The sequence below is a fragment of the Rattus rattus genome, chromosome X, assembly GCF_011064425.1.
Source record: "Rattus rattus isolate New Zealand chromosome X, Rrattus_CSIRO_v1, whole genome shotgun sequence".
NCBI classification, from domain to species: Eukaryota; Metazoa; Chordata; class Mammalia; order Rodentia; family Muridae; genus Rattus; species Rattus rattus.
The window spans coordinates 119,199,988-119,224,055 of record NC_046172.1 but is presented as its reverse complement, the minus strand read 5'-3'; the positions used below and the strand labels follow the sequence as shown (position 1 = coordinate 119,224,055).

At 38.8% G+C, this 24,068-nt stretch overlaps 1 protein-coding gene across 1 annotated transcript in view; it reads left to right on the top strand.

The window, feature by feature from the left end:
- Positions 1-24,068, top strand: part of Mcf2 (MCF.2 cell line derived transforming sequence) — a 90,921-nt gene that overhangs the window by 12,479 nt on the left and 54,374 nt on the right. Inside the window, 3 exon segments of the mRNA XM_032889498.1 lie at positions 5,690-5,779; positions 8,609-8,723; positions 11,166-11,256. Coding sequence (XP_032745389.1) covers positions 5,690-5,779; positions 8,609-8,723; positions 11,166-11,256 — 296 coding nt within the window.

The window sequence follows — 24,068 nt, the reverse complement described above, 5'->3', positions numbered from 1 at the left end:
CTTTAGCCCGTTTCTTAACTTAAAACCAGGCTTTAGGGACTGGAGAGATGGCTCAGCAGTTAAAAGTACTCACTGACTCCTCTTCCAGAGGTCCTGAGTTCAATTCCCAGTCACTGTATTGCTCATAGCCATCCATAATGAAATCTAATGCTGTCTTCTGGTGTAAATGAAATATAATGCTCTTTTCTGGTATATCTGAAGCCAGCAACAGTGTATTCACATAAAACAAATAAATATTAAAAAAAAATCCCAACCCTCAAATGGCGCCTCACAGCCCTCTGTAATTGTATTCTCAGGTGAGCCGATGCCCTCTTCTGGCCTTCATGTGCATCAGGCATATTCGAGGTATATAGACGTACATACAGACAAAATATAAAATAAATAAATTATTAAAAATATTGGGGGCTGGGGATTTAGCTCAGCGGTAGAGCGCTTACCTAGGAAGCGCAAGGCCCTGGGTTCGGTCCCCAGCTCCGAAAAAAAGAACCAAAAAAAAAAAATATATTGAAGAAGGAGGCTTTTAATAGCAACTTTGGAGTTTTGTTTGGAAGGCCAGAAAGGTGAATTTAAGTACCTTGCTCAGTGCCTGGAAGACGGCAAGCGCTTTCAGATGACAGCGCGCGTTACCCATTCATCCCGTTCACTCCATGGGCTTCCGAGGTGGCAGTGGGTTGGTTACTAGAGCCTTCCTGGCCGACAGTGTCTACTCTGTTTTCACAGTGCTTTGCTTTTGCCTTCACTTGAATTTTTAGGAAAGCATGAGACTACAAGCAACTACTCTTTAAAGCAGTTTATTTACCATGACCCTTTGGTGGGGGCTAGTGGCATGTGTGTGCAGTAGATTCAGAACCAGTTTTCTTCATTCAAATATGAGCAGGAATCCCAGATGGAGCACAAATGGATGCAAAAGAGTATCGCTATAAAATAAAAGCCCCAGGGCTGGAAATTGTTGCTATTAAATCTTGGGATCTGAAATAAAAATGTTTTTTATAAATGAGAGAGCTCACACATACCAATTACTTACTTTATGAAAATGATCATTTTCTCTATAGGAGCCATTACTGAACTCCGTAGAACTGAAATCTCTGGAGTGGGAATCTATACTCTTATAATCGAGACACACATTCAGAAATAAGACCCCTAAGAGCATTGATTCTAATCCAGCTATATGCTTGAGTGTCCTCTGGGGCAACTCAACGCAGAGGTGTTTTGTCATTGAATACTGCAAATAGATTCTATGACTGGCTTTCTCTACCTTGCAAGGCAGCCATTTTCCCTACAGGTAGTTCTGATATTTTGAACAAAGTACCTCTGCATAATACTCTTTCTGTTGGGAAAAACCCAAACAACCAATCAAACAGCCAAAAGCATTCAGAAAAAAGTTAAGGGAGGGAACACATACTTCTAATTCCAGCAGTTGGGAGGCACAGGCAGGCAGATATCGGAGTTCAAGGCCACCCCATTTACAGAGTATCAAGATGGTCATGGCTACACAGAGAAACTCTGTCTTGAAAAACAAGAATAGGGGACTGGAGAGATGACTCAGCGGTTAAGGGCACTGATTGCTCTTCCAGAGGTCCTGAGTTCAATTCCTAGCAACCACATGGTGGCTCACAACCATCTGTAATGGGATCTGGTGTCCTCTTCTGGTGTGCATGAAGACAACTGCAGTGTTACTCACATATAAAATAAAATAAATCTTAAAAAAAAAAGAAAAACAAGAATAATAACAACAACAATAACACCTCCTCCAAAAAAAAAAAAAAGGAAAAAAGATGGCCCTGTGGTGGCACACATCTATCATTCCAACATTTGGAAGGTAAGGGCAGGAAGATACTCTATTTAAGGCCAGCCTGGGTTATATAGTGAGTTTGGGACTAGCCTAGGCTACAGAAAAGCCCATCTTAAATTGGATGAGTATAAAATACATCTTTATGACATGTAACACCTACCCTGTAACATGGTGATGTTTCTGCAAGTGACACAATGAAAACCGAGCATCTGACCAGATGGATGTACCCTCCTTTTCTATGTTATCCCAAATATTTTAATTTCTGTACCTTGTAGCATGTAAAAAAGGTTGAATTCTAATTTTATTTCCTCATTTGAGATAAAAGAATTAGTGATTGTTTCTAACTTTATGCTCAAGATAATAGGGGCAGGAAAAATGACCCAGTGATTAAGAACTCTTGCTGCTCATGTAAAGGACTGGCTGCAGTTCCTAGTATCCAGATGGTGGTTCATAGCCATGGATAGGTACAGTTATAGGGGATCAGATGCTCTCTCTGGATTCTGCAGGTACTGTGTACACATGGTGTACATATATGAAGGGAAAACATTCATGCTTGTTTAAATAAGACTGAGAGCCTGCTGCTTATGTCATTTTCCCATCTTTTGTTTTCTGTTTGTGCCTGATTGTATGTACAAGTCTTTCCAGCAAAGGAGATTTGCTGTTTTCATTATCTGTATCTCTGTGCTTGTGAGTACATGCCAGAGTAACGCCCATAAGGTCTCAGAGGCTTGGGATCCTTTGGAGCTGCAGTTACAGGCAGTTGGGAGCTGGGAACCAAACTTAAAGTCATTTGCCAGAGCACTACATTCTTTTTTTTTTTTTTTCGGAGCTGGGGACCGAACCCAGGGCCTTGCGCTTCCTAGGCAAGCGCTCTACCACTGAGCTAAATCCCCCAACCCACACTACATTCTCTTAACCACTGAGCTCCAGCTCCCAGCCAGCCCTTTTGGGCTTTACCATATAGTACAAGTAAGGGGGAGGTGTGTCTTTTATTTGGAACAGCGTGGCCAGCTTCCTGTCAAAGATATCTTTGCTCAGCAAGGATGATACTGTAATGTGACTTTGGTCTACCATTGTGATCAAGATTTAAATTTATTTTTCTTTTTGAACCAAGGTCTCATGCTGCCAAGGGTGGTCTTAAACTTGATGTACTCAAGTATGACCTCAAATTTTCTCTATCCTCCTGGGTCTTCCACCTGAGTGAGTCCTGGGTGAGATCAGAAATATATGGCAAGTTTTGTGCTTTATATGTTGCTGGGATGGATCCCTGGGCTTCGAGCATGCTACCAATTGAACTGCATCTCCCTACCTTTCTACTTCTTATACTTTGAAATTATTGACTTTAAGGAGTCTGCAAGAGAAATATGAATCATCCTTATTTTCATTTTTGTATCACAGAAGGAAATCTGTATGGAAATGCAAGAGTCTCAGAGACCAAACTAGCTGCAGCTCACCCTGATTGCTTTCTCGGAATCGAAGAAGCTAGTGTTCTCTGCTTCCTTGTTTTCAGCTACAGTCTCACCTTGTTCTCTGTGGATGCTCAGTGGCAGCCCTCTGTCTTCTGTTGCCTTTCTTTGTTAGTTTCCTCTCTCTTGTCAGTTGTTAATCTAGACTATTTCTGAAAGTGGTAGCATCTCTTTTAACCCTCATTTCATCCTTTGTCATTAGTGTGGCAATGCTATTTTAATGAGATGGTTGTGGGAGGCATTTTATGTCTCAAAAATCAAAAGTATATTTTCCTTATGAATGTGATTTTCCATGTTGTTGGCTTTCCTGGAATGTAGGTACCTTAGAAAGTATCTGCTGTATTAATGAGGGAAAGGGTGCCTGAAGTGATTACAGAGCAACTCAGTGGCAGAGAGAAAATGAAACCTTGTTCTTCCTATTGCCAGTCCATAGCCCTTTGCTTTCTGCACAAGGTATATGGATGTCTGAAGTGTGGAGTAATAATTTTTATAGTTCTGCAAGATTCAGCCTGCAATGTATTATTTCTAGTTTGCCATCTGACATAGAATTCATCAATTTATTTTAATAAATATTCTTGCTATTCAAATAAGGAGAGAAATAGGTTTTTTTTTTCTTTTCTTTTTTTCAGAGCTGGGGACCGAACCCCAGGGCCTTGCGCTTACTAGGCAAGCGCTCTTCCACTGAGCCAAATCCCCAACCCGAAATAGTTTTTTTTTTTTTTTTTTTTTTTTTTTAAATAGGGAACTCTCTATGTTCTAATGCTGTTTGTTTTAAGACAGTGTCCCTAACCACTGGCCAGGCTGGCTTTGAACTCAGGAGACCTACCTGCCTCTACCTCCCAAGTGCTGGGATTATGAGCATGTGTTTTCAAGGTTGCTTCTAGTACACTTTTATTTAAACCTTAGACCATTACTACCTTTGGAAGTACATGAAAAAAATCTAGTCTTTTTGTTCTATGATCCTTCAACCGTATCTCGGCATCTAAAAATGTCAGCGTGTGACCCAGTTTTGACTGTTATAGACATTTTACAGTTGGGCACCATGATGTTGAAGAAATTATTTCATATGCTAATGTGTGTGCCTTGGACTGGGATATACCAGGAATCTAAACTTCCATAAATGTGTGTGTGTGTGGTTACAAGACAATTTTAAGACTTAATTTTTATGTTCTGATCACATGTTTCTGTGTTTATTTTGTGTGTGGTTCATATGTCAGAAGAGAACTTGCAACTTACAGGGGCACAGGGACCAAACTCAGGTTGTCAAGGCCATTTTGTGAGGTTCCAGCCATGTTTTTAATGACTTGTATTTATGAAAATAAATAAACCAGTTAACTACTGTTTCTAAGTGAGTAGGTCATTCTGTAAGATATGATATTCTACAGCTTTGTCTTAATATCTTTGAGCAGGCTTGTTCCTGATGAGCACATGTATAGGAGACTATTTGAGAGGCCTTAGGAAGGGTTTGTCATCAGCCTGACACCACGAAATAGGAGGACTTTGAAGATACTTTGTATTAGAGAGCAAGTGCAAACTATGGCTTTAACAAGAGATGTAAAACCACAGGCATTAAAACAGCAGTCCAAAATACCCTAGTTCAATGACCTACTTTCTCTTAAAAAGTTATCCTTGTTCATGGAGTGGAGGCAGATAATGGACTTTTAGTTTTGATCCCTGTCGCGTTTGGTAGATTTCAACATTGCAAGCTATCATTTAAGATCTAGGGCAACTAAAACATGAAATAATACAGGGACAGTGACTTAAAATACCACTGTTCATTAGCTATTTACTGTTATGTGAGCGATTTCACATGACAATAGCATAAGGTAGGTCTTATGATGTCCAGGTTACAGATGAGGAAACTCAGCCTCAATGATTCTATGTGACTGGCATGTCCACGTCTCTACAGCTACTAAGTGCAGTAAACTGGATTTGAATCCAGGTCTTCCTAAATTAGAAACATTTGATGAGCCATTGTACTACAAATCTTCCCAACTTAGAGATAATAATATCTACCATGGGGTGTTTTAAGAGCCCAAGAGATTTTTTTTTTATAAAAATCCTAAATGTGCTTTGTAATATGCTGATAAAGTTCTGCGAAATGAAAGTCATTGTGAGAAGTGGAAGACAGTATGCTGCCATGTGTGTATGACTACTCTTCAAAGAAACTGGGGCTATTTGTACTTGTTCTTTGTTTTCTGATGAGTGAGAGTAGATTTTGTTCTAGACATATGTTTTGAAAAGTAGGTCATTCGTTCTATATACCCAGTGATGGCATAAAAACAGGGCATTTCTCCCTCTAGGTGAGGGCTGAAAGAGAAGACTATGCTTGAGGTGTCTCTACACACAGATCTGTTAAGGGCCCCAGAATTCTTTCGGGCAGAGTGAGGATTTCTGTATGGTTCTAGCTATACTTTTGACATTGATGTTGTTTCTTCTCTGTTTATCATAGAAACTGGGCTGCTCCTCCAGTTAAAGGATATCAATCATTTCCTAATGCAAGACATTGCCTTCCTGTCTGGTAAGCAAACTTTATCATGTCCTTAAGGGCAGATAAAGGTATAAACTCGTAAGCAGAGTTCATTTGAGACATAAATAGCTTGCTATCCATATCCATGTATAACATATATAAACACACATACATTACGTCATAAAATGTTTTAATAATCATTTCTATATTGTGGATCTTGTTACTAAGCAAGAAAACACTAAGGATAATTAAGGACATTTTTATCAGTTTTAATATGGAATTAAGAGCAACCATAATACTCTTGTGCATTTGTCTTTGGACACCTACAGTGGGGGGAAACATTTGTCTTAGAAGGGTGTGGGCTAGATTTATTTGTATGCTCATTTATTCATAAACAGAGTTTCATTATGCCACCGTGGCAGGTCTGTAAATTGATCTGTAAACAAGGTTGGCCTTACTTTCATAGAGAACCGTCTGCCTCTGCCTCCCAAGTGCCTGAGATTAAAGTTTTATTCTACCACACCCATCCCTTTCTCCTTTTGTACTTACTATTTTTATGTGTATGTGTGTTTTGGTCTACATATATGTCGGTGTGTTTTGGTCTACATATATGTCAGTATGCCATATGCATGAGGTGCCTGTTCAGGAAGGCATCAGAGCCCCCGGAACTGGACCTGCAGATTGTTTTGAACTGCTACACAGGTACTGAGACTCAGCCCAGGGTCTTCTACAAGAGCTGACAGTACTCTTTTAATGCTGATCCATATTTCTCCTAATCTTTTTTTATTGATAATGGTGCCCTGGAGTAAAGCATAAGAATAGGGTAGAGTTGGAGCTGAGACTGGGTTCAGCCCTAATCCAGTACTGAAAAAAGGAATGAAAGAAAAATGAAAGAAAAAGAAAGAAAAGCAAAGAGGGATGCAAGTAAGATCTCCAAGGCATAAAGCAGGGGAAGACAGATAATGTGTAATCCCAAAGTACCCTGGGCCACTCAGACAGACAGATAGATAGATACACAAACAGAGACAGACAGAGACACAGACAGAGACCGAAGAAGAAACAAAGAGACAGAGAGACAGAGACAAAAAGACAGACAAAGACAAAGACACAGAAAGGCAGAAAGACAGACAGAGAAAGATAGAGAGAGGCAGAGAAAGATGGAGAGACAGAAGACAGACAGAAGCACAGACACATATTCTCTCTCTCTCTCTCTCTCTCTCTCTCTCTCTCTCTCTCACACACACACACACACACACACACACACACAAGGGCTGGATGTGGCAAGATCTCTCTACCATCACTTTATCTCATATGCTTGTAACTCTAGTATTAGGCACATAAGCATTAGGGTTATGGCCCCTTGCTAGGTTGGCAACTTGACCATTATCTAATGAACTTGAAAAGTACTTATTTTACTTTTAAGAAATTGTTTGGTGGTGCGCATTAATGTAGGTACCTGCAGAGGCCAGAAGAGGTGTAGGAACCCTTGGAACTGAAGTTCCAGGTGCTTGTGAGCCACATGACATGTGATGAGAACTGAACTTGGTCAGTCCCTCTGCCAGAGCACTGCCAACTGTGAAACCATCTCCCCAGTCCCTCAAATGGACTTTGCTAAAATATATTTTAGACGAATGTTTTGTGTGTGTGTGTGTGTGTGTGTGTATGTGTGTGTGTGTGTGTGTGTGTGTGTGTGTATTCACCATGTGCATACTTGGTACTTATGGAGGGAAGAAAAGGATGTCAAATACCCTGTAACTGGAGGTATAGATGACTGTGAGCCACCATGTGAGTGCTGGATTTGACTCTGGGTCCTCTGAAAGAACACAAGTGCTTGTAACTGCTGGGAGTCATTTTCTCCAGCCCCCTGAATGTTTTTTTTCTCCCCACCCCACCTCTCTTTTTGTTTTGGTTGTTTTTGAGACAGGGTCTCATTGTGTTCCTCTGCCTTTCCTGGAACTCTCTATGAAGAACAGGCTGGCCTCAAAGTCATGGAAATCTGCCAGCTTCTGCCTCCCGAGTACTGGGATTAAAGGCATGCAACACTATATCCAGCTCTCCTGAACTTTTTTGTGTCTAGTAAAATTCCTTGTTCTACAGTCTAGTTTGCAAGATAACAGGGTAGATTTCTGTGTCTCTCCACTTTCCCAGCTCTAGCACATGCTGCTGTATTTATTTGGGTTCTGGATGCCCTAGCACCATACTTCACACTTGTATGGAAAGTACTTTGCTAGCTAAGCCCTGATTTTTGAATTTTAATTCTAACATTCAGATCATTTATACTACTGTATTTCCTTTCCTGCTAATCTTGACTCCTTGTGCTCAGTTTTATGAAGTTTTCCACTGTCAGCTTCTCAGTTGGAATTTAGGATTATAGCCCTAGCACACAGTACTTCCGTAATCTTCTTTGATTGTCTGGCTTGGCAGGTCATCTGTTTCTTCAGCCATATTTATTATGCGTATTACATAAAAGTTTCTTCTGCACCAGTGGAAGGGAAGCCCTTGGTCCCTGCTAAGACTGAACCCCCCAGTGAACGTGATTGTTGGGGGAGGCGGTAATGGGGGAGGGTGGGGAGGGGGAGGGCTGGGATGTTGGCCGAAACTGGAAAGGGAATAACACTCAAATGTAAATAAGAAATACTCAAGTTAATAAAGATGAAAAAAAAGTTTTTTTTTTTAATCTCTCTCTCTCTCTCTCTCTCTCTCTCTCTCTCTCTGGAACCACTGTGCTAGATTTTACTTGTTGTTTTGATTTATATAGAAATTGTGATTCTCATAAAACTCTTGGTTACCCGAAACAGACTCTAGTTACCCTCTTTAAATATGAAAATATTATGTTTTTATCACACAAATTGCTAATTTGGTTGACTTGTTTTATTTTAGGTGGCCGGGGAAGGGACAATGCTTGGATCATTACGTTTCCAGAAAACTGTAACTTCAGATGCATACCAGAGGAAGTCATTGCAAAAGTGCTCAATTACTTGACATCTATTGCAAGGTATGTGGTATTCCATTACATTCTAAAATTTTGTTTTATATCAAAAATACACTTGAAGGTTAAACAGGGAACTAGCTTGCCTGTTTATATAGTTATTGTTATCATGAATAATAAGTTCACCTAAAGTAAATAACTGTAAGAGGAGGCTGCCAACTACTTATTTATGAATATATTTAAAAATATACTGTAAAATATATTAAGGAGAATATATATGAATATACTGAGTATCTGTATAAACATACATAGCACTTTAGAAGCGCTGGTCCTCACAAAGTATAACACTCATATATAAAACGATACCTTTACTAAGTCAAGAGTGAAGAAACCCATTTTTCCTTTTGTCCAAGGATTACATATAAAGACTATATCAGCAGCAGTGTTGGGAGCTACCAGGCAGGATAAACTGATACTAAAATCAGTTGGCATCACTGTGTGCTAAAATGGAACACTTAGAAGCCTCCTTTGGAGGAGCTGAGAGGAGTTCTCAGCACTAAGAATGCAAGCATGACCAGTCAGACCATTTATAAGATTCCAGCATCCATCCAGTAAGCCAGGGATCTCTCATGCACCTGTAACCGCAGCGATGAGGAGTGGGAGCCAGGAGAATCTTTGGCTTTTCAGTTTTCAGCTTAGCCAAGAAAATTAGAGCTTCAAGTTTAGGGAAAAGACCTCATCTCAAAAGAAGAGGTAGAAATGACAGAGGAAGGCATCCAATGCCCTCTTACACACACACACACACACACACACACACACACACACACACACACACACTTTAGATACCATATTTATGTTGAATCTAATCTATCTATCCATCTATCCATCTATCTATCTATCTATCTATCTATCTATCTATCTATCTATCTATCTATCTATCTATCTATCTATCTGTTTATTTAAGACAGGGTCATACTTTGTGGCCCTAGCTAGGTAGCCTAGACTTTCCTATGCAGACCAGACTGGCTTCATAAAGATATTTGCCTATTTCTGCTTCCAGAGTACTGGGATTAAAGGGCTGTATATCACCATGTCCAGTCAAGATAAATTTTTAAAGAAAGAAGTTTCCATTTATTAACCCCCAAAATAGAGAACATAATTTATTTGAAGAGTCTTATGAACAAAAATCAAGTTCTAGAAGAATAAATTTATAGTGTACCTATAGAAACTTAAAGTATTTTTAGGGCAAATCTAAGTTATGTTATCCATGAAATTGCCTTCTCTCAAATGTAAAGAGCAGCCTGCATTGTAAAACAATATATTTAACTATATATTTTTCAAGTGAATGAAAAAAATCATTGATAATTGCTCTATGAGATTAAGCTTGATGTTATGAAAGACACTAATTGTTGAGTTTTCTCATCACCATGATGTCAAGATTTCAAATCTGTTATCCTAACCCATCTTTATCCAGTTATTTCATTTTGTGTACTTTTATTTTGTTTATCTGTATCTGTGTGTTTTCGTGTGAGTGAATGCTGTGTTTGTATGTGTACATGTGGAAGCCACAAAAGGGCAATGAATCCCTTGGAACAGGAATTACAGGTGGTTGTGAGCAACTTGATGAAGGTGCTGGGAACCAAACTCAGGAATTCTGCAAGAGGAGTAAGTACTCTTAACCACTGAACCATCTGTCTAGCCACCTCACTTAAAAGACGTTAGTACTGAAAAACAAAGTTTAAATAATAAATAGGAAGAGTATGGTTTGTGTGTGTGTATGCGTGTGTACATATATATATATAACAGTATATAAATATATATAACAATATATGTATATATATAAATATACATACATACATACATACATACATATTTACAGAGTTTTTCTTTGTCGCCCTGGCTGTCCTAGAACTCATTCTGTAGATGAGGCTGGCCTCAAATTCAGAGATCCACCTGCCTTTACCTACCAAGTGCTGGGATTAGAGGCGTATGTGCCACTATGCCTAGCATTCTTTTTTTTTTTTTAAAGATTTATTCATTTATTATCTATAAGTACACTGTAGCTGTCTTCAGACACACCAGAAGAGGGCATCAGATCTTCTTACAGATGGTTGTGAGCCACCGTGTGGTTGCTGGGAATTGAACTCCAGGACCTCTGGAAGAGCAGTCAGTGCTCTTAACCATTGAGTCGTCTTTCCAGCCCTTAAAATAATTTTTAAACATAGCAGGTTTTTTCTTTTTGGTTTATTATGAGAAGGCTTTCACTATACAGCTCTGGCTGTCCCGGAACTCATTCTGTAGCCAGGCTGACCTCAAACTCACAGAGATTAACCTGCCTCAGCCTCAGGGAATGCTGAGATTAAAGTATAACAGTACTCCTGGCTAAGGTAGCACTTCCAAATCTAAACTTGTCTTTAGTTAAAGATCATCTGTAAAATACATAATCATAAACAAAGACACATAACAGAGAAGGATTGTTACTAATAAAAATTATTTCATCTCCTATAGACAAAGTGGATCTGACTCCCGATTTACTATTATTCTGGATCGAAGAATGGATACATGGTCTTCCCTCAAAATTTCCCTCCAGAAAATCTCAGTAAGTACCATGCACTTCATAGTTGTATATACATATATATACACGCACATATAATGGCTTTTGGAAGTATGTATTATTTTATATTGATGGAGACAACAGGTTGTGATCTTAAGTAAAGACCTCCCTCCCAATCTAAATCCTAGTGGGCATGAATGAGTAACTGATGGTTCCGTTTCTAAGTAAACAAAGACTATGTAATGTTCTGTACAGCTTTCAGAGGAAGACATACATTTTATGGGATCTTTAGAAAACGGAGATGGCTGATTAAGACCACTCCCACTAGAGCAAAGACATGACACAAACACTGAGGTTATTGAAGTTCTACGTCAGTACATTTTTTGCTATATTATTTGTTGATAAACATAAAAAATATACTAACAATAGAGCCAGATGTAATAGCAAATTAAGGCCATCTGTTTCATATTCATCATGAATTAGTCTTTTTTTTTTAAAGATTTATTCATTTATTATATATAAGTACACTGTCACTGTCTTCATGCACACCAGAAGAGGGCATGAGATCCCATTACAGATGGTTGTGAGTCACCATGTGGTTACTGGGAATTGAACTCAGGACCTCTGGAAGAACAGTCAGTGCTCTTAACCATTGAGTCGTCTCTCCAGCCCATGAATTAGTCTTTTTTGGGGGACCTTTTAGTAGTGGTTTTCTATTATTGTTTATGAAAGGTATATAAATAGTGCATCTTAATTTTCTTTTCTGTTGCTATGATCAAACTTTTTGGGGAAAGCATCAAACTGGGGAAAGCTCATGATTCTAGGCTATATAGTCGCTTTGCTGGCTGGTAGCCTAGCTCTTGTTTATGATAGAATCTGTCTCAATAGAGCAAAGCAGAAAGTGATAGAGCAGTCCACTCAGCCCTTTTTTTCTGGCTTCTGCGCATGCGCTTGGGTGTGTGAACAGACACATACTTACACTCAGTGTATTAATTATTTTCTGCTGCTGTGATAAAAGCCTTTGACCAAAACAATTTCTAGAAGGAAGTTTATTTGGGGCTATGGTTCCAGAGGGATAAGAGCCCACTATGACAGGGAACCCTGAGACACAGAGGCAAGCATGGTGGTTGGAAAAGGATGGCAAGAACTCACATCCTGAACTGTAAGCAAGAAGAGAGAGCATTTGGAAATGATGAGAATCTCGAAACTCTCTAAGCTTGCCTCCTGTGACATACTTCCCCCGACAAGGCCATACTTACTAAATCTCCCCAAACAATGCCACCAACTGTCCTCACCAAGTGTCCAAATACATGAGCTTATGGGGGACATACTCCTTCAAACCACCACGGTCATACAAAACCAAAGAAAAAGTCTCTGGAATCCTGGTTGTCACCTTGACTATATCTGAAAGGAACTACAGTCCACAATTGGAAGGCTCACCTGTGATCCATATCTTAAGGCTGAAAAGCACAAGTTTCTGACCTGGATCTTGGCATGGAAATTTTGAGGCACAGTGGCTAGGTAGTACACACCTTTAATCCCAGAAGACTAAGGCAAGGAGATTTGTGGTACAAAACAAGTCCCAGATCCAGGTGTGGTGCCTTTAATTTGGGCCACACCTGCTAGAGACCTACATAAGGACATTGGAAGAAGGAAGATTTGCTCTTCTTCTGCTTGCATTTACTTGCCAGCACATCTGTTGAAATCTACTTCTGCAGAAGACCAGCTCAAAGAACTAGCCTTATAGCACTGAGCGATTATTAGAGTCTTGGATTTGCCATTCACAGCTGCCCATTGTTGGGTTAGTTGGAGTATAGACTGCAAGTCATAACAATAAATTCCCTCAATATAGAAAGACATTCCATATGTTCTGTGACTAGCGAACCCTGACTTATACAGTTGGTTAGATGTTTCTTAATATTTTTATCTTATTTCTTTTAAAAGATTTATTTCATTTAAAATTATATATGTACATATGTATGTATGTTTATATATGGTTACATGCACATGTAAGTGTTAATGTTCAAAGAATTCAGAAGATGTTGGGTCCCTTGGAACCGGAGTATGTGGTTGTGAACCTCCTGGCATGGGTGCTGATATCATACACACTAATTGTGTCTCAGCCAGCCGCTGGCTACTGGCCATGTTTGAAGTAAAGATGACTATCAATAGGATGATGATGAATATTGAACTGTGATTAGAACATATTGTAAAAATCTAAATCTATATTTTTTAAAAAATGATATTGAATCTGATCTCATGAGGTAAATTTCTCATTCTGTAAACTTGTGGTGACCATGGAGGAGGGGAGAACCGACTTCTCCTAGTTGTCCTCTGACCTACACACATGTGCTGTGAAATGCATGCACCCCGCCCCACAACAGACACATGTACTCACACAATGAAACAAACATAAATAAATGAATAACTTTAAAATGCAAAAAGAACTTCTGGTAAAGGTAAACATTGTGTAACATGGGCTGTTTGTGGTCTATTACTTTAACACTTGCCACTTTTTTTCTGCTCCTAGAGATGGAACCTAGAGCTATATATTGCTACCACTGACTTACAACCTCATGTAGTCTGTTATTTTTAGTAAGATCACTATATAGTTCAATTGAAGATGTTACCTCACAGCTTTCCCAAATAAAAGAATGTAGGTAGGTTAGGCTTCATAATTAATAAGAGAAGACATTTGAAGTTATTGCTGACCGACACATAATAATTGTCTGTATTAGGCTGAAGAGATGATTCAACAGTTAAGAGCACTGGCTGCTCTTCAGGATAACCTAGCAGGTTCAGTTCCCAGTACTCACATGGCTGCTCACAAACATCTCGATCTCCAGGTCCTGTGTATTTTACCTCTCTCCTAACTTCTGTGGGCTACTGCATGCATGTGATATACAGAGATATGCTCAGGCTCCCATATTTGCATAAAATAAAAGTATTAAAAATAATTGTGGCCATGTCAGGTGGTATATATCTTTAATCCTAGCCCATAGGAAGCAGGCCAATCTGAGGTTGTAGCCAGCCTCACATACAGAGAGAGTTCCAGGAAAGCCAGGGATGCATAGAGAAAAACTAGTCTCAAAAAAAAAAAGGGGGTTGGGGATTTGGCTCAGTGGTAGAGCGCTTGCCTAGGAAGTGCAAGGTTCAGTCGAAAAAAAGAACCAAAAAAAAAAAAACCACAAAAAAAAAAAAAAAGTAGTATGTGCAAAATGTACTTTCACACACATATACATTGTGTAGTGATGTGACTATCACATTTAAACATTTATCATTTTTTGTTGTAAGAACATTTAAAATGCTCTCTTTTTAGCTATTTTGGGGGGAAGGTTAATTTGAGGGAGAATCTTCTCCATCTTAAAAAGTTTGCATGCATATTCTGTCCTTTCTAGATTATTATCAGGAGTCAACTTCACAAACTATAACCTTTCTCAATGCTTAGATCAGAATAGAATATAGTAAAACAATACAGAATCGAAGTTTAAGTCTCAGCCAGGGCAGGACAAGAGGACAAGATATCAGCGAGTACTACCTTCACAAAGAATCTTAGCATTCCACCTTAAAAAATCTAACTACGCAGAGGCAAGCCGGTCCCATTTAGACAGTTCCTAAGGAGGAGAGTGGTTTTTTTTTCTCTCTCCCTCCACTCTTAGGATGTGCCTGATCTTCTTGAATAGTCCAGCACTAGCTAATCCACCAGGTTCTATCAGGTTAAGTAGTTAGGGGACTGTGTTAACTCTGAATTACAATGAGCAGCAGGGAAGGATCTGTCAGCTGACTAATCAGGGATAGTGGATTTTTTTGCAGCTCTGCCGCGGTGGTGGTAATGGAAGCAGCCGTAGCTTTGTTTGATAGAGATTTTTGGCTGCCGGTTTTAAATCCCACCCAAGAAGCAGCTCATATTTCATCAATGTTGCGTTGACAATCGGAAAAGAAGAGTGTAATTGTGTATAGGCGAGATGGCAGAAGCAAATCCCCCGAGAGGCAAGATGAGGTTCAGAAGGAATGCGGTAAGGGCTCTGCCTGCAGTCCTGGAAAGCCTATTCCCAAGTTCAAGTGCAGGGATGCTGCAGCGTGGTGCTACAGCACAAACTGCTGACTGGGGCTTTTGAGGATGGGGAGAATGGAGTCGTGGATTTTCCTGAATTGCATTGATGTGATTACTGTGATACTGGTCTAGGGTAATTTAAGGAAGTGGAGGAGGTAGACATTTAAAATCTCAATGTCATCAAGTTTATCAGAGAGTGTTGTTGGTCATATTATTTGTTTAAAGAGTGTATGAGCAATTAGGAATTGTTCACCTGCATGGCTTTAAATCACCAGTTAAAAGAATATCGAACAGAAGGATTTACGTGTTTTTAGACAAGGCTTTAGAGGTGATTTCATCAGCACTTGAAAAAGGAGCCCTGCGTAGCTGTCACTTTAAAAGTGGAAACATTTAAACATCTGTAATGATAGGAAATCTCAGGGAGCAAAACTCTAGCCTATAGACTAGTGTTTTATGGGACAGGAAAGTAACTTGTTTGCCAGCATAAGCTAAAATTTTCAAGTTCCTCCTTCAGTTACTTTCCAGAAACTTTCCTACTTATATTTTCTTCATTCATTCATCCATTAATATTCTAAATTACTCATAAAATTTCTAATACGATCTTCCAATTTGTTTTAGGGAAACATTGGAATAACCCTAGCTAATTTAAGAACAAACTGGTCAACCACAAGTCGCTAAATGTCACCTTAAGAAAAACAAACAAACAAACAAACAAACAAACAAACAGTGTTATTGTTGTGATGGCTTAAGATACAAACTTGCCTGTTCAACTATTCAGGTAACATACACAAAAAACGAAAAGGGCCAAAATTACTTATAAAAAAAATAAATTAAACTCCAGCTCAGGACAAGGAAAGTAAAGAACTGCATTGTTATTGATGCAGCGCCGCGTTAGGGATTGGAGTGAATGAGTTTTCTAATAAGTGTTTTAGCATAGAATGCTCTTTTAAAATTATATTTATTTTGATAAGGTTTTGTATCCATCCCTACACATGATTTTATGCTATGAGAATAATAGCTTCAGATATTTGACAATTTATGATGCATGTAAAATGTCTGTGTATTTATTTTTGAAATGTTGTATGGAACTGACATTAGCAGTTTTATTATCAAAGGTGCCTTACTTCACCTTTTGGAAAGTTTATGATTCTTTTCTGCACATACATTTTTAAGTTCTAAGCTTAGTATTATGTATACATGCTCTAAGATGCACATAAACACAGCACATAGGTATCCATTGAATAGGTGGAGCATCACTATTACAGCAATGTCAATGGTAAATCCGTAATGACTACTGGCCAAAGACACTCTCAGTAGAGCAGAGAGGTAAAGAATATTTGTAAATATGTATTTCAAAAGAACTTCAAGCTAGAAGTGGGGAAGGTTTTCCACGGAAGATGTGTTTGTTTGCACCTAAATCACTACATGTGTTTCTGTTAAGTTTCCCTGATTCTTCCTATTATTTTTATTTCTGTCAAATGAATTACGTTAAGTGGTCCCCAGGAACAGGTATCTCTCTCTCTCTCTCTCTCTCTCTCTCTCTCACACACACACACACACACTATATATATATATGTATATATATATATATCTTTTATATATATATATATATCTTTTTTCCATCTTTATTAACTCGAGTATTTCTTATTTACATTTCAATTGTTATTCCCCTTCCTGGTTTCCAGGCCAACATCCCCCTAACCCCTCCCCCTCCCCTTCTCTATGGGTGTTCCCCTCCCCCTCCTCCCCCCATTACCCCCCTCCCCCCAACAATCACGTTCACTGGGGGTTCAGTCTTGGTAGGACCAAGGTCTTCCCCTTCCACCAGTGCTCTTACTAGGATATTCAATGCTACCTATGCAGTTGGAGCCCAGGGTCAGTCCATGTATAATCTTTGGGTAGTGGCTTAGTCCTGGAAGCTCTGGTTGGTTGGCATTGTTGTTCATATGGGGTCTCGAGCCCCTTCAAGCTCTTCTAGTCCTTTCTCTGATTCCTTCAACTGGGGTCCTGTTCTCAGTTCAGTGGTTTGCTGCTGGCATTTGCCTATGTATTTGCTGTATTCTGGGTGTGTCTCTCAGGAGAGATATACATCCGGTTCCTGTCAGCCTGCACTTCTTTGCTTCATCTTATCTAGTTTGGTGGCTGTATATGTATGGGCCACATGTGGGGCAGGCTCTGAATGGGTGTTCCTTCTGCCTCTGTTCTAAACTTTGCCTTCCTATTCCCTGCCAAGGGTATTCTTGTTCCCCTTTTAAAGGAGTGAAGCATTCGCATTTTGGTCATCCTTCTTGAGTTTCATGTGTTCTGTGCATCTAGGGTAATTCAAGCATTTGGGCTAATAGCCACTTATCAATGAGTGCATACCATGTGTGTTTTTCTGTGGTTGGGTTACCTCGCTCAGGATGATATTTTCCAGTTCCATCCAGTTGCCTACGAATTTCATAAAGTCATTGTTTTTGATAGCTGAGTAATATTCCATTGTGTAGATGTACCACATTTTTTGTATCCATTCCTCTGTTGAAGGGCATCTGGGTTCTTTCCAGCTTCTAGCTATTATAAATAAGGCTGCTATGAACATAGTGGAGCATGTGTCTTGTTATACATTGTCTTTGTTATACATTGGGGCATCTTTTGGGTATATGGCCAAGAGAGGTATAGCTGGATCCTCAGGTAGTGCAATGTCCAATTTTCTGAGGAACCTCCAGACTGATTTCCAGAATGGTTGTACCAGTCTGCAATCCCACCAACAATGGAGGAGTAGGAACAGGTATCTTAAAATGCAATTGATTGGATTGATTTTGAGGCCTAGAGGTACAGTGGTAGGAAAGTTTGCTTTGCTTGACTAAAGTAAAAAATTTGGGCCCTCCAGTTAGTGATAAAATGGCTTAATAATTGGGAAGGATTTTTGGATGTGGCCTGATTCCGGAGGTTATAGTGGAGTGAACAAGATGGTCTAGTTGAATGTGAAATTTCAGGAGAGGATTAAACTGATTATCTGGTGGAAATTGAATGATTAGCTGAGTGACGAGGAGGGGATTAAAAGTGATACATGTGATAAAATGAACAAACCGCAAGGAAGGGGTATTGTATGGGACCGTCCTGCTCCCCAGTACTTTTGGCAAGTTACTTGGCAACACTTGAAGTAACTCATGTTCTATACTCTTGAAGAGTGGGGATGATAGTAGGGTGAGAGAAGTAGCAGAAGTGACTCTTACCATAGAAAACTCGTCTCTGGAGCTCTAGGTCATGGGGTTGTCCCATGACCTCATTTTCAGTCATGATATTAGATTATATCATTTTCCATTTCATGGGCTACATAATGCTAAATTGTTTTTCGTAACTTCAAAAATTGTTGCTGGTCTCATTTTATTGAGTCAGATGATTTCATTTCTCAATTGCAAAGAGTAAATCTGTACATATATGAAAGGTTAAGTGTCCATAAGAAGCTATTTATGGTATATATGAGCCTTAGTACCACTGTTTACCCACCAGGCATTACTTTGTCCATCTGGAAGAAGGGATAATACCTAGAGTGATCCAGAAGTAGGAAGGCCAAATTGAATAGTATGTGTACAAACCTAGACGTGGTAAAGCTTTTCAGGGTCCTGAATATTATCTTTCTTTGCATCAAAGGTTAAAAGATAAATGTTATAGGGATTGAAACTGCTTTTTTAAAAAATAGTAAGTAAACAATACTTTATGTTATGTAACACAGTTTGAACATGTCCAAAGAAATAGAAGTAGAGAGGCTGGAGAGATGGTTCAATGATTACGACCACTGGCTGCTCTTCCAGAATACAACTGGGTTTGGATTTTAGCACCTATAGGGCACCTCACAACCATTTGTAATTCCAGTTCTGGGAAATCCTATGCCCTCTTCTATCCTTTGCAGACAACAGGCATGAACGTGGTACACAGACATTCATGCAGGCAAAATACCCATATGATTAAATAAAAAGAAAAAGTTAACAATTTCATAGGATGAGTGAATTGCCTCCCTAAAAGTAGAAGAATATTTAATAACTTTACTTTTAGGGCTTTAGTAGTTAAATAGAGTATCAAGTTTATGCTTCACTGAAAGACCATGTACTTGGGCAGTTCTGAGATTGGTGTGAATCAAGGCCAGAAACTGTTTGTTCTCTAGGAGGGAAAGATAGTAGAGAATAGGTTTTCGGTCTGTTTTCTTGAAGAAACAGGGAATGTTGTATAAGACAGCTGTGTTGGGGCTGTTAGCAGTGGTTGGACACATGACAGTGGCAGTGGGCAACATGTTCCTGTTACAAATATGTGAATTTAATGAATGAAGTCATATGTTGGAACCTCAAAAGATAAAAATGTTTGTAAGAAATGCAGACCAGGTGCTGAATCTTCTCAGTTTTTTCTTTCTTTTGTTTTTCTAAAAAGGAAACAAATTAAGACTGATGCAGGACTACTTCTCTTTGTTGTTTTGGCAAGTTCTTAAAAAGAATGTATGGATTTAGAATGTAGAATTTAATTTTGTAGAAAGTAGAAATTGTGCCTTTTCATGTTTATATAACCATATAGATTAGATACTCTTAAAGCATTTGGAAATGCTGTATTCCTAAACTGAAACATCACAGCTCAGGGGTCTGTGATTGTTCTGCTCTGTATATCTTTTACAATTTGCTGTTTAATTTTTTGTTAAAATGCTAGATAAAATTATATATATATGCCCATATATATAAATATGGACAAATTAATCTTAAACTATATGCCCTACCAGTTTAAATTTTGTCCATCTAGATTCTCATATCAAGTACAGAAAGGATATACTATATATCATAATATATAGTATATATCATACATAATATTATTTATTATATCATTTTATAATGCTATTTTTGTTTGTTTGTTTTTTGAGGCAGGGTCTTTCTTCCTAATGCTAGCTGTCCTGGAGCTTCCTGTGTAGATTAGATTGATATCAAATAGAGATTCACCTGCCTGTCTCTTTCTCCCAAGTGTTGGTATTAGGAATACATATATATATATATTACTGTATTACAGCAGTATATATACAGTAGCAATATATTATGTTATATAATATGTATGATTTATGATATCTATAATAATATGTGTATATAACATATCAATATATTAGTTGATTATATCAATGATATAACATTATATATAAGCATATTACATATAGATATAATATATATAACATATTAACCATATTGCCCCATGTTCAGATATATAATATTTTCACTCAGCAGTTATAGCCTACAGATTTATTTTGTGAAAAATCATTTGTTTCACTTCTTTAAAATGCGGGTTTTACTGGACATGGAATTGTACACCTTTAATCCCAGTACACAATTGGCAGAGACAAGCAGTTAGTTGTGTGAATTTGAGTTCACTTGGTCTACTTAGCAAGTTCTGGGCTAGGTAGGAGTGACACAGGAAGGCCTTATCTAAAAAGAAACCCGTCGATAAACCAACAAACAGAAACCACAACAAAAACTTGACTCGTAGAGCAACTGGTTGTTTTTGACATAGCTGTTCAAGCTGACCTAGAATGTTAGCCCAGGATCATCTCCTGAATGCTAGCATTACAGGCATGGGCCATTACACCTAGCACAACCTGGGAGTTTTAACATTCAATCTGAGATACTTATAAAAATCATCAACCTTTAAATGACATCTAAGTTTTCCAAAAGAGAACTGAATGGGATAATCCAAGGTAAGTAAATGAAGAATGTAATATTAAATCAATAATAAACCCTGATTATAAATAGTCATAAATTAGGAACTAGAAAGAGTGCTCGGCACTTGACAGCACTTTCTGCTCTTCCAGAGCAGCCTGAGTTCACTGAGTTCAAACCATCTGTATGCCCAGTTCAGGGGATGCATTTCGTCCTTTTGGGCTTTAATATGTATATTAGCATGTGCATAAATATTAAATAGTAAACAAAATATTAAAAAAAAAATCAACCTAATTTTATGACTACCTCAGTTACTCTGAGGGGGCATTTTTCAATTACCTCCCCTCATTTGAGAAGCGTTTCTAATTAATATTCTAAACACCAATTCCAAATGCCTTTCCAGTACAAAATAATTCCTGCGGATTAGAATAGTGAAGGCTTCTTCGGAGTTTTTCAATATAGTGTGGAAGGAGAGAAATGTCGAAGAGCAGTCTCTTTTTTGTCACAGATTTATACTTACTGTGCTTTTCATTGTAGAATGATTCTGAAGTTCTCTTTGAAGATATTATGTTACCTTGATAGTCTCAAACATAGGAGATGCTTGAGGGTAATATCTCAAGCGACACAAGTGAGTTATGGCAAACAGTTCATCTAATTTATTATTCATTTCATAGTATTGAAGCATGCAGTTCAGAGCAGGCATGTTAGTTATAGCTTCTGTGTTCACACACAAAACAAGCACACTGAGTTTTCAAGCTTAGCCCCATAGCCTTAATCAGCTCTGAGCAGGTGCTTCGCAAATTGTCCTTGAAAAATTTGAATCTACAACCTTACATGAAGACTTTTCCCAAACCCTCCTTTTTTGGATTATGTTTTTGTTGTTTTATGACTCTGGGGAGGGAACTCAAGACCTCATGCATGCTAGGAAAGCACCATAAATTCTTAGCACATATACTCTTTAACACATGAACACCTAAACAAAAATTACATATAAATCAGATATATTTTAAGGGATTTTTTTCAGGGCTTAATGTGCAAGGGTAGAAGCATCATTGCTTATTAAATGCTAATTCTGAGATTCAGGTTCACAGTGAATTATTATTATTTTTAAAAAGATTTATTTATTTATTTATATGTAAGTACACTGTAGCTGTCTTCAGACACACCAGAAGAGAGCATCGGATCCCATTACAGATGGTTATGAACCACCATGTGGTTGCTGGGAATTGAACTCAGGACCTCTGGAAGAACGGTCAGTGCCCTTAACCACTGAGCCATCTCTCCAGCCCCAACAGTGAACATTACTAAAATCCTGTGCTAACTTCTTAACATGAGGTTCTGTTTCCATCTCCATTTAATCTGAATGTAGTGAGCAGGATAATCAATCTCTATGTGTCTATGACCCCCAAACCGATGAATAGGCTCCCTGACATGTTTAAAGGAATTTTATAATGCGATGAACAGTCTTGAGGAGGCCAGGATTACATTTGATGTGGTAGACTGCCTGTGAAGCATGCATATTTATATCCGGGAGTAACATGAACTCGATGTGTTAGCACACACTTGTATTAGGGTGGTAGAGGCAGAACGATCAGAAGTTTGAGGCACAAAATTCAAAGGGAACTTGGGATACATGAGATCCTACTTTGATAATAAAAGATTCTTGAGATTGGAAGACTATGCAAAATTTTCAAGGCAGGATTTGTATCATGATGAGGGTTTTCATTATCAAAGAGAGAGGAATTGTGGTGTAACTCTGTAGTAGAAATGTTATCTGGCATGTGAGAGGCCTTGGGTTCCATCCTGAGTATCTTAAAAAATGAAAGGAAATAGAGAAAGCATTGAAAAGATAAAATGACAGACCATTACAAGGTCATAAATCACAGAGGTGTTGGACTGTCCCTAGAAACTGAAACTGTTCAGGCAATAGATTCTTAGCTAGAGACCCTAGAAGGAACACAGCCTGGAGATGCCTTGATTTTGTTCAGTGATGCTAACCTTGAACTTGTGACCTCCAGAAGCACAGTAGGAATTTGTGTTATTTTTATATCAGTAAACTTTAGTAATTGCTTACAGTAGCAATAGGGAGTCTGCACACAGAGATTTTATCAAGTACAAAAAAGAAAAATAAGCAAAACCCTAGTTCACCTGCCTATAAAACCAAATTCTATCAACAGGGGAAAATTGGAGAAGCATAATCTGGATGGTACGAGAATCGGTTCATAGTTCACTCCATAAACCTGAGATGTGATGTAAAGGTGGCAAGTGGTCTGTACACTGCATGTGAAGAAGACGGTGGAACTGGGAAGTAGTTAGGGTTTAGTTAAATACAGCCTAAAGAGTAGCAGCCATCGACTGGCACACTTCACTTATGTTGGGGAACAACAGGAATTGGAAGTGGTGAGCTCTGTTGTGGACTAGAAAGCATCCCCACCCCCCAAAAAAAAGACCCAGGGACACTGACCAGCCAGCTCAGTCAAGTGTTCAAGTGTTGTCAGGTTGGAAAAATGGGCCCAAGCACTATCTAATCTTTGATTTCTCATGAGAAACAAGAAATCCAACTCTGATATGATACCCATGTTTTTAGTTTATTTCATTTTTAATATTTTATATATTCTTTTTTTTTTTTTTGGTTCTTTTTTTCAGAGCTGGGGAACCAAACCCAGGGCCTTGCGCTTCCTAGGCAAGCGCTCTACCACTGAGCTAAATCCCCAACCCCCTATTTTATATATTCTTAATTTGTGTATGTGTGTATGTGTACGTACGTGCATGTACAAGTGTACTCAGAGGCCATTAGAAGGCTTTGAATTTCTTGGAAGTTGGAGTTCCAGATAGATGTAAGCTGTCTGATACAGATCGTGAGAACTGAAGTTGGGTCTTCTGGGAGAACAGCTAGTGCTCTTAATCACTGAGCAATTTTAGGATGCCCCTCCTCCCCTCCCTCCCCCCCTCCCCCCCCCCCTCCTTCCTTCTCCTTCCTTCTTCCTTCCCTCCCCCCTGCCTGCCTTCCCTCCTTCCGCCCTACCTGCCTTCCTTCCTGCCCTCCTCCCTTCCTCCCTCCCTCCCTCCCTCCCTCCCTCCCTTCCTTTCCTTCCTTCCTTCCTTCCTTTCTCATTATATAACTTGAACTGGCCTGGAAC